Below are 12,839 nucleotides of genomic sequence, written 5' to 3' on the forward strand. Positions count from 1 at the left end.
ACTATCTTAGGTGACCGATGTTCACTGGTGAAGAAGTCAGTTTTCCCCCAGAATTTCCCTGCATTTATGTATTTTTAATTGAGATATAACTGACATATAACATTAGTTTTAGGTTTATGACATAATGACTTTTTAAAAGATTTTATTTATTTATTTAGAGAGAGGGGAAGAGAGGCAGAAAGAGAGGGAGAGAAACATCAGTATGTGGTTGCCTCTCACGTGGCCCGCACTGGGGACCTGACCCACAACCCAGGCATGTGCCCTGACTGGGAATTGAACTGGCGACCCTTTGGTTCACAGCCCGAGCTCAATCCACTGAGCTATACCAGCCAGGGCTCATAATAATTTTTATATATATATAAAATTAGCATCTGGATGATCTGCATCCTGGTCTTCCAAACTTTAGTTCAGCCCTTTGTCTCTCAGCCACTAGTTGGGAAGAGTTCTAAGCCTCCTTCAATTTATCTCATGATTGCTCTCTCCCCCAACCTCTGCTTTCAGCAGGTGAAACATCAGAACAACCTGGGTATCATCAAAACACCTCACTGACCACCCAGGAAACTACTGTCCGTCTTAAGTCCATTTGGACAGACTGTCTGTCCATCTGTCGCTCGTCCCAAGGCTTGTTGAAGGACTCGACAGACTGAATATTCACATGCAACTCTGTTGGTCAAGATCTTCCACTTTTTTATCTTTTGAGTATTGTAGTCTCTCTATTGGCTCTTGCACAGAATTCCCAGGCCATCATCTCAGTCAGTTTTTCCAAGAAGAGAAGTGAGTTCATGATGCGCAGCACTCTTCTGCTTTATCTAGTGCTCTCTGCTAAGCCAGGCATGCAGATCCTCCTCAATATTAGCAACAGCCCATATAGAAATGGTTCCTTCTTTGCCTCTTCTAGTTCCCCAGATTTTGAGTTTGTCTGGTGATTGTTGTCAGCACACTAGGCCACCACTTTCCTTACTGACCCTCACTGAAGAAACAAGAACTCTTCAGCAGAGGGTGGACATTTCTCCAGGCATCATAATTGCATTATTATTATACATATTTCTTTATATTTCAAAATGTTAATATTAACACTATAAAGCCATAAAATACATAGCTCCCACTCAGACTGAAGAAGTAGGTGTTCAGTCAGGTATGCAAGATAGATTGAGGCACTACCTCAGAATCCAGAGTAAACAGAAGCCCCTATTCCAGGAAATGGGAATTCTACAGAAAACACAATTTGTAAAATTAAGAAAAGAGACTGAATTGGAGACTGGAGGCATTAGTCCTCCAGCCAGGAGCCAATCAGTGTGCTCTAAAAACGAACGAAGCAGATGAAACCTGCCCCTGGCACAGGGAGCAGAGCTGGCATCACAGAGAGGCCATTCCATTTAGAGTGAGTCCTAGTGCCCGCTGTCATTCCCGTAACAGTTTCTTGCCCCTGGGAAGGCTCAGAGAGACAATAAAAGGGCCAGTCGAAAACTTGAAAAGGGAAGCGTGTGATCTTGTCCCCCAATGTCTGCCCAATAACTTTAATTTAAAAAAGAAAAAAATAGAGGAACCAATCCACATGTGATTTGAAAAATGGATAGTCAAATGGACTTTACTCTTTAATCAAAAGTGTGCAGCTCGTCTGTCATCTGAGGCCATCTTCAAAATGTTAACAACACACTGGGCTTCATCAGATCTTTCAGGTACACGGTTTCCTACTCTGGAAAAATAGAAGAGAATTGGGTCAGAATTCCCAGTAGAGCCACTTCCCGCTCTAGATTTCAATAAAGGGCCAAGAACAGGCAGCATTGCCATAGCGGTGAGGAGAAACAAACTGCTGACGAGAGAGGTGGAAGAGTATCATCCACACTCTTCTTCAGGAACTACCCTTTATTTTTGTCTAGGCCTATCCCTGCTCTACGCGAGTCCCTGCTGTCTTCCCTCTGTAGGCTTTTCTGGACCATTTCTGAACCAAGTTTGACAGGGCAGGCAGGATCCAGCACCCTGGCTCACCACCAGGATCCCTACACTCATAGTGGCTGGTGTACCCAGTTAAGTGCTGGGCACTCTGGGTCCTAGGCACCCTGGGGTCATAAATGTATCTCTGTGACCAGGTTCTTCACCGAGGGCTTCTTTGACCCCACGACCATGCAGCCAGAGCCTTGATATTCTTGACAAGCTCAGTTCCTCAAGGGGGGATGGAGGTATGGACAACCTGATTATGTCATGTTGTGAAAGGACTGATCACCAGGCATCTTCATGCATTCCTTCATTCTTCCAACAAATATTTATTGAGCACCTACTCTGTGCTGGGCACTGTGCTAAGTGCTGGTTACACAGTGATAAACTTAACTGATACGATCCCTGACCTCTATAGAGTTGAGTTTAGTTCAGTTTATAGAGTTTAATAAGGCAATTACACATCTTTATTTGTATACTTGGTGTTATAAAGAAAAAGGACTGCAATCCACATGACACTACCATAGGCTGACTAAATCTAATTTGGGAAGGGTTTTTAAGAAAGTGCTGCTTGAACCAAGATCTAAAGAATGAGGTGAGGAAGTGGCAGAAGAATATTCCAAGCAAGGGCACAGAAGTTTCAAAGGCGCAGAAGCTACATGGAATGTGTTATCATTCCTCACTTACTCATGTATTCACACATGTATGTTACCCACTTGTCCTGGCTCTTTTCTAGGTGCTGGGGTTACCATTGTGAGTAAGATGCAGCCCATGCTCACCGCATCAAACCCCTTTGGTACTGAGAGATTACTTGGCCATGACGGAGCGTTGTGCATTGGATACCTGCCATCCATTCACAACTGCGACATTTTCCTCCAGGTCCTACTAGTCTTAATCTCGTTTCCCTCTCCATTACTTCATGTTTGCTGGGAGTCTCAGCATGCCTCAGGTTTTTTTAAAGCCTATTCTAATTATAGACCCTCTGGGAATCAGACCTCTTTCAACAATGTTGTAAGGTCAGAACTCACCTTTCCTCAGTCTGTTTACTCTCTTCCCCTTCCGCTTTGATGGCTTCTGAAAAAGAGCAAGCAACCTCAGAAAGTGCATTGCCCATTGATACTACCACAGGGAAAGTTTGGAGAGGTTCCAAAGTCCTAGGACTCAGAGAAAATTGTTTCAGGGCGGCTGAGAGGGAGGTCCTGGCATCCAAAAAGTAAAAGCCTTCATTTGCTCGCTGGGCCTTAAGTTCTAATGTTGGAAGTAGGATTTTTACTGCATTTTACTTACACCTCTACTCTTTGCTAAAATAAAAATATTAGTGGAAGGGGTAACACATTTAGTTTTAGCAATCATTTAGTGATCAGAAAAGAAGCCCTGGCTGGTGCAACTCAGTGGATTGAGTGCCAGCCTGTGAACCAAAGGGTCACTGGTTCGATTCCGTCAGGGCATGTGCCTGGGTTGTGAACCAGGTCCCCAGTAGGGGGTGCATGAGAGGCAACCACATATTGATGTTTCTCTCCCTCTTTTTCCCCTCTCTAAAAATAAAGAAATAAAATCTTAAAAAAAAAAAAGAAAAGAGTTTCCAATCCTTTTTTGAAAATGAGATTCAGGAGGGAAAGGAAATCTTGAAGATGTTGATGCTGAAATGGGTTAGCCAGTTCACACTGCCAACAGCACAGTGTTCATGGACAGGCCCAGGGGGGAAATCTCTAGCTCCTGGACCTCCCAAAGCCTGAGTTGCTACTGGTATGGACTTACTACTGATGTGCCTTGGGGTGTAAATTCCTCTAGGTTGACTCTCCTGACAGTGCTATTGTTCCACTCAGAGCCTTACCACAGGGGTCATTAACCTGGGTGTCTATGGAGGAATTTAGGGATCTCAGGAACCCTTTCAACAGCCGCCCTAATGGTTTTGAACCATTCCTATCATTGGCAGTTCTTGTGTGTGCACATAGGGTTGAACAACAACCAGCATTGTTGAGGTATAATTAATACGCAACAAAATCCAATCATTTTCCATATAGATTTTGGTGAGTTTAACATTATGTATGCAGTCAAGTGATTACTACTATACCCAATGTATAGAGCATTTGTATAAGCCCCCAAAGTTCCCTCTTGCCCCTTTTCCCCACCCCATCCCCCAGTAACCACTGATCTGCTTAGTGTCACAAGAGTTTTGCTTTTTCTAGAGTTTCATATGAGTAGGATCATACAATGTATAGTCTTCTTCTACCTGGAGTCTTTCATTTAGCACACATAATGCTTTTGCAATTCATCCACGGTGGGGTATGTTACTAGTGGTCCATTCCTTTCCCTAGCTTGGCTGTATTTCATTGTATGACTATACACCATTTGGAGCCACAATTAAATATGCTCTTTGCCCCAGGTGGGAGCACTGGGGGCCTGAGCAGGGCCACTATCTGTGGCTACACAGGCCTGACCTGCTCTCCACACTACACCAACGCTGGTCACAAACCCCTCTGTGAACAGGGCCCCTGGAGTTGTGCCAGCTCATCAACCATGGAGCTAAAGCTATAAAAATGTTTTTGCATTTTTATGTTTAATTTATCAAAAAAAAAAAAAGAACTTTGCACCCTATGGCAGCTCCTCAGATATCTGTAGGCAGTACTTGTATCATTGCCAAGGCCTTTTTTTTTTCCTGGCTAAGCATCTTTGGTTACTTGAGCTATTTCTTATTTGACTGAGTTTCCAGACACAATAAATCTGGTTAGGTCCTAATTTTGTTGAAGTTCCTCTGAAAAAATAATGGTGCTTATAGCTGAACACAGTATTTTAGATGTCTTAGATCGATGCAGAATAATTAAATTATCTCTTTTTTACCCATGACAAAATCATCACTATTAAAAAAACTTTCTATTTTAAAGTGAAAGCAGACAATAAAAACACATTTTTAACCTTTGGATATGATGACACATTTAGCATTTTTAAGGGCAGATGTGATGATATCACCAACTTTCAGTCTGTAAGCCTTGTGAAGGTTTCTATTTAAATGGTGATTAAAATGGTTTATTTTGGAAAACATACTTGCCCTTTAAGAAATTATTTCTGAAAAAGCTGAGATCCAAGGTTTGGTGGATGGAGGCAAGTTGAAATAAAAACTGTTGGTTGCTAGGTCACTGTTACACACAAAATTCAAATGAGGAAGCAAAACTTCAGAAGGAGCTATTTTAGTCTTTCTCCCCAGTGGGTAAGGTGACAGGGTGGCTTTTGATTGGGAAAAGACAGTAATTCAAAATGACAATTTCCCATGCATTATGTGCCTTATTTGATAAAAATGAGAGAGAGGAAGAAGGAGGAGGAGGAGGAGGAGGGAGGGGGAAAGAGGAGGAGGGAGGGGGAAAGAGAAAGAAAGGGGAAGAGAGATTAGAACCAGCTGGAATAACCATGGCATTTCCCTTTTATTAACTTAGGCTAAACAGGGTAAATATGTGTGGTTGAGGAAAAAACACTATAATCAGGAACAAACAGTGGAAAGGATTACTATTGAATTAGAAAAAGCTCCACTTTTGGAGAAATTCCTACAGGTTATCAGTAAACTTGTTGATGCCTGTCTGTTGGAAAATTTAGTTCCTTGTGGATGTAGGACTGAGATCTCCATTTCTTTGCTGGCTCTCAGCTGAGGATCATTCCCAGCTTCTAGAGGTTGCCTACATTTCTTGGCTCGTGGCTCCTTCCTCCATCTTCAGAGCCAGCAATGATGGGCTGAGCCTGTTTTAAGCTCTGGATCTCTCCTTCCCTCTCATTTTTCTAACCATGCTGGGAAAGGTTCTCTGACTCAGGTGATTAGACTGAGTCTATCTGGATAATCTAGGATAATTTAATCATCTTCAGGTCAGTATCTTAATCCCACATGAAAGTCCCCTTTGCCATGTGAGAAAATATTCTAGAATCTGGAGTATAGGAGATAGACACCCTGTTATTCTGCTTATCATATAGCCAATGCCAGAGGTATTCACAAAGCAAGTGCAGACACTGCTGAAGCCAAATTTACAAACATCTCATATTACATGTCATAGTTGTTTGGTGCATCTCCCTTCCTCCAGTGATATCAAGCTCTTCTCTTTGACCAAACTTACTGGCACAGGTGACTGACCAAACAACTTTTCCTTGCCAGTACTTTTTATCACATTCTTGGGGGTTCATGTATATGCTGTGCTCTTTTGTTGCCTTCTGCCTTTTATCACCATGGCCCAGTTGGACCATCTCATATGTACTCATTTGTACACACACGTCCTCCTATCTTATCTATTCTCCTGAATTTTTCTGATTGTCTCTTGAGGGAAGAAACATTCTTAATTCTCTTTTTCTCTGTTCCTTCTGCTTTGTTTCATTTATAAGCTAATCATTCCAATGTGAAAGCAAATTTAGGAGACAGCTTATTCCCAAGCTGAAGGTTGCTTCTGCACATTTAGCCAATGCTAAAGGCAATGAGATTAAAAGAAAGAGAAGCTAAACATCTTCCCTTGAAAAGTCAAAGCCTGGGCAAGCATGGTATACCATTGTATCTGATCCTGTGCACTGAATTTTACACTTCTATATCACAGAAATATTTCAGTGCATCCCCTACTTTAGCAGTTTAAATTGCTCTGCCATGTGCTTTATATTAATTTATTGAAATTGGATAATCACTCTCTAATTTCCTATTTTTAAAATACAGTAAGATGCCCCGACTGGTGTGGCTCAGTTGGTTGAACATCATCCCACAAAGCAAAAGGTTGCTGGTTCAATTCCTGGTCAGGACACATACTTGGGTTGCAAGCAAGGTCCAGTTGGGGCATGTGGGAGAGGTAGTCGATCGATGTTTCTCTCCCTCTTTTTCTCCCTGCTTTCCCTCTCTCTAAAATAAATAATTAAGTAAATAAATAAGTACATAAATAAAGAAAGTCTTTAAAATACAGTAAGATGAAATGAGTGGCTGCTAATGTCATTTATCTATTTTCTAGATAGCTCCTAAAATCAGTACACGGAAATCGTAAATAAGGTGCTGGCCCAAAGCATTATTCTTCTTACCATAAGTGAGTAAGAAGGGTATCTTAGTTATTAAGACCAACCAAACTTCTACAAGAGGCAATTACTGAGATAAAGTCCAACTTTACCTTCCAACTTTGCCCAAACCAGCCCAAACCACATACAGGGCTCATTCTAATGTCAGGAATTGCCTTTCCCCAATTAAACACAGGTACTTTTACAACAGATATGGGGAGGCTGCTGAATGCAGTGCTGTTTATAACAGCAGAAAGTGTAGGAACAACCCAAGTGTCAAACAACATGGAGCTGGTTAAACGAATCACGATATATCCACGCAATGGACTATCCTGTAGCCATTTCATGACATCGAATATTTTCTTTCTACATTTGGTACAGAAAAGTTCAAAAACATGAAGGGAGTTTATTCTAATTGTGAAAAAAACCAGTCCTTAAAATATTATGCCACACTTGGAAAATAACATAGATTTATACTAAAATGTTGTAGATACAATAATTTTTTCTTACTCATGAAACTATAGGTGATTTTTTCCAGTATATTTAGGAATGTATATATAGTACTTGGTAACGAATAAAAGTTAATATTTTTAAAATTCAGCGGGGAACTACTCATCTGACGTCTCAGGAACCCTGATTTAGAGATGAGAAAATGCATCTGATGGTTATCTAATGGCCCCCTTCTCCCACCAAACATCTCTGCTCAAACACCACCACCAGGCCTGTAACCACTGACGTTTAGAAGTGTTTTCACTATTTCACTTCCTTGAATTCTGCAGTCACCTCATGAAGGGAGGTGGGTAAAGTAAGAAATAATCTGTTGGGTTTTTTTTTTTCTGGAAACCAGAATCGTATAGTAAACCTGAGGCTAGAAATACTGCCTACCCTAGAAATCCAGAGCAACATTATTGGTTGTTGAGTCCCATCTACATGGATTACAAATCCTGAGGGGAAACCTTTTCCTCCAACCACTTGCTGACTTTTTGCCAGTCTGGACTCAGCCAAAGAGCTCCAGGAGGAGGCAGGCGGAGAAGCAGGTGTTAGGTGCCACTTTGCAGGGAGGACACACACTGACTCACCACATCCAGGAGCCGGGCCAGGCTGCTGCTTCTTCCTTTTCTTTAGTCTTACACAGAAAACCGCCCCACACAGAAAGATGAACAATGGTATAAGCACAAACGCAGTCATGACAGGTTCTAGGGCAGGTAGAGGTGTCGCCGTTGGCTTTGCACCTAAAAATAACCACAAGTTTTTGTTCAGCCAGGGAGTGATTAGAAGAGTTTTAATCATGGGCAACAGTGTGGTGATTGTGGGGTGGGGGTGGAGGGGAGGGGTGGAGGTGGAGGATATAAGGGGCAGAAATGGCTATGGAAAAATACAATAAAAATAAGCTATTAAAATATATATAATTAAAAAATTTTAAAAAAGGTTTATAATTACTGCTCTTTTTTTTCTCTTAATTACATGCCAGCTTCTCCCTAGGGCTCGACTGCCAGAAGAGCTTGAAATATGCAATGTGAGGTTACTGAAAGTCCCAGTCTCCCCGACAGCTAACTAAGAACCAAGCCAAGGCCTCTGGCCAAATGCCTGGACTAATCTCCCTTACTTCCTAGAGGCTTGGAAGACAATGACTATGACCAGAAGAGGTCAACCTGGCCCTTGGTTCCGGAATCTGGGTAAGTTACCTGTGCCAAGGTTCTGAGTATACAGTCATCACGTGATGCCCTGCTTCCTCAGCCCATGTGCAGCCAGGCCCCAGGCCTCGAAGTTTCCTTTGTGGCAATACCTCACCCACTACCATTTGTAGATCAGGCTCCAGACACCTCTCACCTGGACAAATATTACAACCTCCTCACAGGCCTCCCACCTCCAGTTCTGTTTTTGTTTGTTTTTCACACTGAGGTCACAGATTTCCTCAGGCATGCTGTCAGCATGTTTCACCCACTAGAAAAACTTTGCTATCTCTTCATGGTGTGAGGAATCAGGGTCAGAATCAGCTCCTGGGAGGTCAAGACTTACTTCCTTGCATGGACACTCACATGTTCCTAGGAGGTTGAAAAACAAGCTTTGAGGGAAAAACTTAGAATTCAGCAGCCCACTTTGTAAACATTTATGGAAATAGTTCTGGTATTTAATTCTAAATTACAGAAAAATAGGACTAGCTGACCTCCCATTAGCTTAGCAAAGAGGAGTTATTGCCAGTCTTACTCAACACGGTTTGAGTCTGTCCAAATTCAGCCCACTTGATGCCTGTTTGGCATTCCCAGTAAAGGAGGGTTATACTTGTTAACGTGGAGACTGCTACATTTTGACAGCCCAAAGGTTCCTTGACTCAGGGTCTAACCTATCTGTGATTAACCACAGACTAGGGACACAGAGAGGCAGGCCCCATCTCCCTGGTGCAGCTAGAGCTGAAACAGTTCTGAAGCAGGAGTTGAGAAGCAGCAGAAAGATGAATCATGATGAGGCTATCGTGGTGGCAAGGCCCTATTCATGTGTTGACTGTGGGAGTTGTGGCAGAGGCCCCTGGACACGCCATGTGTGCTGATTGGGGGCTCCAAGAAGGTGCTGAACTTGGGGTGGCTTGGGAGAGGCCTCCATCAGGCTATAGTAGAAGCAACCCAGATGGGCTGGGTAGCCTCACCATTCACTGGATCCTCAGAGGCGGAGGTGTTTGGATGGAGGACATCAGTATGAGGAGAGAGAATAGGCCCACTGGTAAAGTTGGCTGGTAGGAACTGGCCCCAGGGACTGTATGTAACAATGTGCCCACAGGACAAATTACATTTCAACAATGAGACATTAAGAAAGTTGGAAGGATCACTTAGAAGGGGACAAAGCAAGGGCCCTGGGCTGGAGAAGAGGCCAAGGCAAGCAGAAGGCAGACAGGTGGAGGAGGGCAGTGTGGAAAGGATCAGAAAGAGCAGTGACGAGAGAGTCTGGGAGAAGAGCGCCTTTACCCCAGGAAAGAATCTTGTAGTTACTACTCATCAAAAGTGGGGTTTCAAATACAGATGCATTTCCTCCAGGGCAAAGATGTGACTTTAAAATGGCAGGTTCCTATTAGTGGGCCCTTTCCTCCAACTAGGCTGGTCTCCACACAACACTGTCCACATGCCACAAGAACTTCTGCCTCTGGGCCTTTTCTTGACACACATGTACTGAGTTCCACCACGAACATTTGTGCCCACATGGGATACTGCTAATTGATTACAGTCCCCTCACTTTCTAAGCCTGAATGCTACCTCAAAACTCTTCTTTCTGTTTAGGAAGCCACCAGAAGTCTGAGTACCCGTCATCATCTCAACATACTCATTAGGTCCAATTATTTCTCTTAGTGTATTATAAGATTCCACTTCCTCTAGAAAGATTTCTTTCACCCTCAACAACTTGCCTATGTCTGATTGCCTAGAAACCTAATTAGAGTCACTTTTGAATTTAAATTTATAACTTCTTTCCACAGAGTATAATTTAGATTCCAATCCAATCTTTTTAAAATCCAGATTTTCATGGATAGACATCACCTGAAAATTTTATTCTATTGGAAGGTTCTTGAGGGCAGAGAGCCTTTCTGATACCTTTTAGTTTTCATCCCTGCAACCAACAGTGTCTAGAACGGTTCTATACTCAAAGCAAGTGCTATACGGATGTAGCATGGGGTGCGTGTGTGTGTATGAATGGTAGAATTCTAGCGTGGAGGAATCCTGCATTTTCTGACCCAAACCTCAGAACTGTCTACCCCAATGTAGCCTAAAAGAGTGGGTCAGTTTCAGGGCTTAAGTACATGCTTCCTCCGGTGCAGCACAGGGTTATAGCCTCCTGGACCCTGCCACACTCAGAGGAGGCAGGAGCCTGCTGAGTATAAAATAGCTCAGTTGGAGGTTTCCTGGCAAGTAAGGGACATTGGATGATGTGCCATAACCATGTGTGTATAATCCCTGATAAAAAAAAATAGCCTTGCGAAGCCACTTTACCTATAATGTAAGGTAGGGAGAGAAGCTCTGTCTGCGGTCGCTCAGGTTGCAGGACACAGAAGATGCTCACGTTCTTTTCAGGAGATATCAATAAAGACACGCTGGCAGAAACATTGTACAATCCTGTGACACTATTCTGAAATATATTCATGACAGCATTATGCTCAGTAGTTGAATTCATGGTTGTTTGCTGAAAAAACATCTTCTTAGGTTCTGGGTAACCTTGTGCCGATGAGCAGGTCAAATTCGTGATGTCAGAATTTCCTGTTCTGTTAGAAGTTAGCATTATTTCAGGTTGAGTGAAGTTAGCTGAAAGCAAGTAGAGATACAAGAAAGAAAGAGAGAGAAAATCAGTCTAAATTATATTTAGAAGAAAATAGCAAATGACTAGGTACTTGATCTGGGAACTCTGGGGGCATACCTGGGAGCCTCAGGGTGTCTAAATTGTGGACCTCAGCCCATGGGGAGAACCACATAATGGTCCCACATTTTTTTAAGAATGGAATTTGGGGCCATGCTTACTTCCTGCATAGCCAAATCAAGGGGATGTTGTCTGAGTGATAGGAGGGCTGAATTTTAGTCATCAAAGATTTATAATGAGGCCACTTCTCTAAGAAATAAAGTCTGGAAGGAGAAGTGGTCTGACTTTAGGACCCAAGTGTCCCATGTGGTACATTCCAGGTTGCCAGACCAAGAGAACAGAAAAGGACTGTTGCTACAGTTCCACCAGGTTTCTTCGAGAATCTCTCACAGGACGGTGGTATGTGAGTGGACGAAGATTTTGGTTTTACATATTCAGAATACTGGTTTTGCACATGACAGAGCTTCTCTAGCCTTGTTTGCCATTCAGATTTTTGTGGCTGTTGAGGATCATTGGCACCTAGTCCCTTTGCCAGCCAAATATCTTGCTACCTTATCAGAGTCACTAGGTCATTTTCAGGTTCTGCATTATAATGTATAATTTAATATGTTGATTCAGAAACTTGAGTGATCTGCATGCCACATGTATAAGTTTTGCTATATCAACACACTACTTAAGCACTCTGCCTGTAACTTGATGTGGTCTGTAGAAGGTGCAATGCCACAGTCCTACCTAGTGTAGGCTTATTAGCAATATCTGTGAAATCGCAGGTTACATAAGTTACTTACAGTTTTTCTAATACATATTAAAGTAAATATGAAACCACTAAATGTTTTTAAAAATGACTGTCTGTGTCCCACCTAAGACACACCACATTTCTCTATAGTACCTGACAACACTTTGAAAACATTTATTTAGTGCTTGGTTAATGTCCTCAAAGCCCTGCAGCCTAGTTTGAATCACACAGGGCTTAAAGGGAGCAACTTCCTGTTCTATTTCTATTTTTATCTCTGTTTTACTCTGTGGTTTCAGAGTTGGTGTTAATCTGCCTTTTCCAGTTTCATCAAAAACTAATCTGTGTCTAGTGATCCTATACCTGGGTAGCTATCCTAGAGAAGTGAAAACTTACGTTCACACAGAGACTTGCACATGGATGTTTATGGCAGCTCTATTCATAATAGCCCCAAATTGAAAACAACCCAATGTCTCTTCTTGGTTTGAGCTGGGATAAATAGCATGCTACTCAGCGACCAGAAGAAACAGACTTTTGGTACATGTAACAACATGGAAATCTCAAAGACATTATGTTGAATAAAAGAAGCTAGTCTTAAAATGTTATGTGCTCAGTGGCTCCATTCACAGGATGTTCTCAAAAACATATGCCTGTAGGATGCAACACAGGGGTTATGGATGTGGTGAGGGTGTGATCAGAAAGGGATAGCATGAAGAAATGTTTTTATGGTGATGGAAATGTTTTATATCCTTTTTAGAGTGTCAGTTTCAAAATGTATACATAAAGTTGACAGAACTATATACCAAAATAAAATAATTAATGTTACTGTATT

The 12,839-nt window shown here is 42.2% G+C and overlaps 1 protein-coding gene across 7 annotated transcripts in view; it reads right to left on the bottom strand.

The window, feature by feature from the left end:
- Nucleotides 1–691: 691 nt before the first annotated feature.
- The window catches only part of CD86 (CD86 molecule), a 63,304-nt gene continuing 51,156 nt past the window's right edge, over nucleotides 692–12,839 (bottom strand). For 4 of the 7 annotated variants that reach the window (XM_037051499.1, XM_037051498.1, XM_037051501.1 and 1 more), the window contains 4 exons: nucleotides 10,914–11,222; nucleotides 8,019–8,171; nucleotides 2,964–3,009; nucleotides 692–1,696 (listed from right to left, as the gene is read on the bottom strand). In XM_037051499.1, coding sequence (XP_036907394.1) covers nucleotides 1,600–1,696; nucleotides 2,964–3,009; nucleotides 8,019–8,171; nucleotides 10,914–11,222 — 605 coding nt within the window. In that variant the 3' untranslated portion in view covers nucleotides 692–1,599. The remainder of the gene's footprint in view (nucleotides 1,697–2,963; nucleotides 3,010–8,018; nucleotides 8,172–10,913; nucleotides 11,223–12,839) is intronic. The other 3 variants (XM_037051503.1, XM_037051505.1, XM_037051504.1) reach the window with 3 other exon arrangements.

This window comes from Sturnira hondurensis, unplaced genomic scaffold (genome assembly GCF_014824575.4).
Source record: "Sturnira hondurensis isolate 20B ecotype Veracruz unplaced genomic scaffold, ASM1482457v3 Scaffold0007222, whole genome shotgun sequence".
NCBI lineage: Eukaryota > Metazoa > Chordata > Mammalia > Chiroptera > Phyllostomidae > Sturnira > Sturnira hondurensis.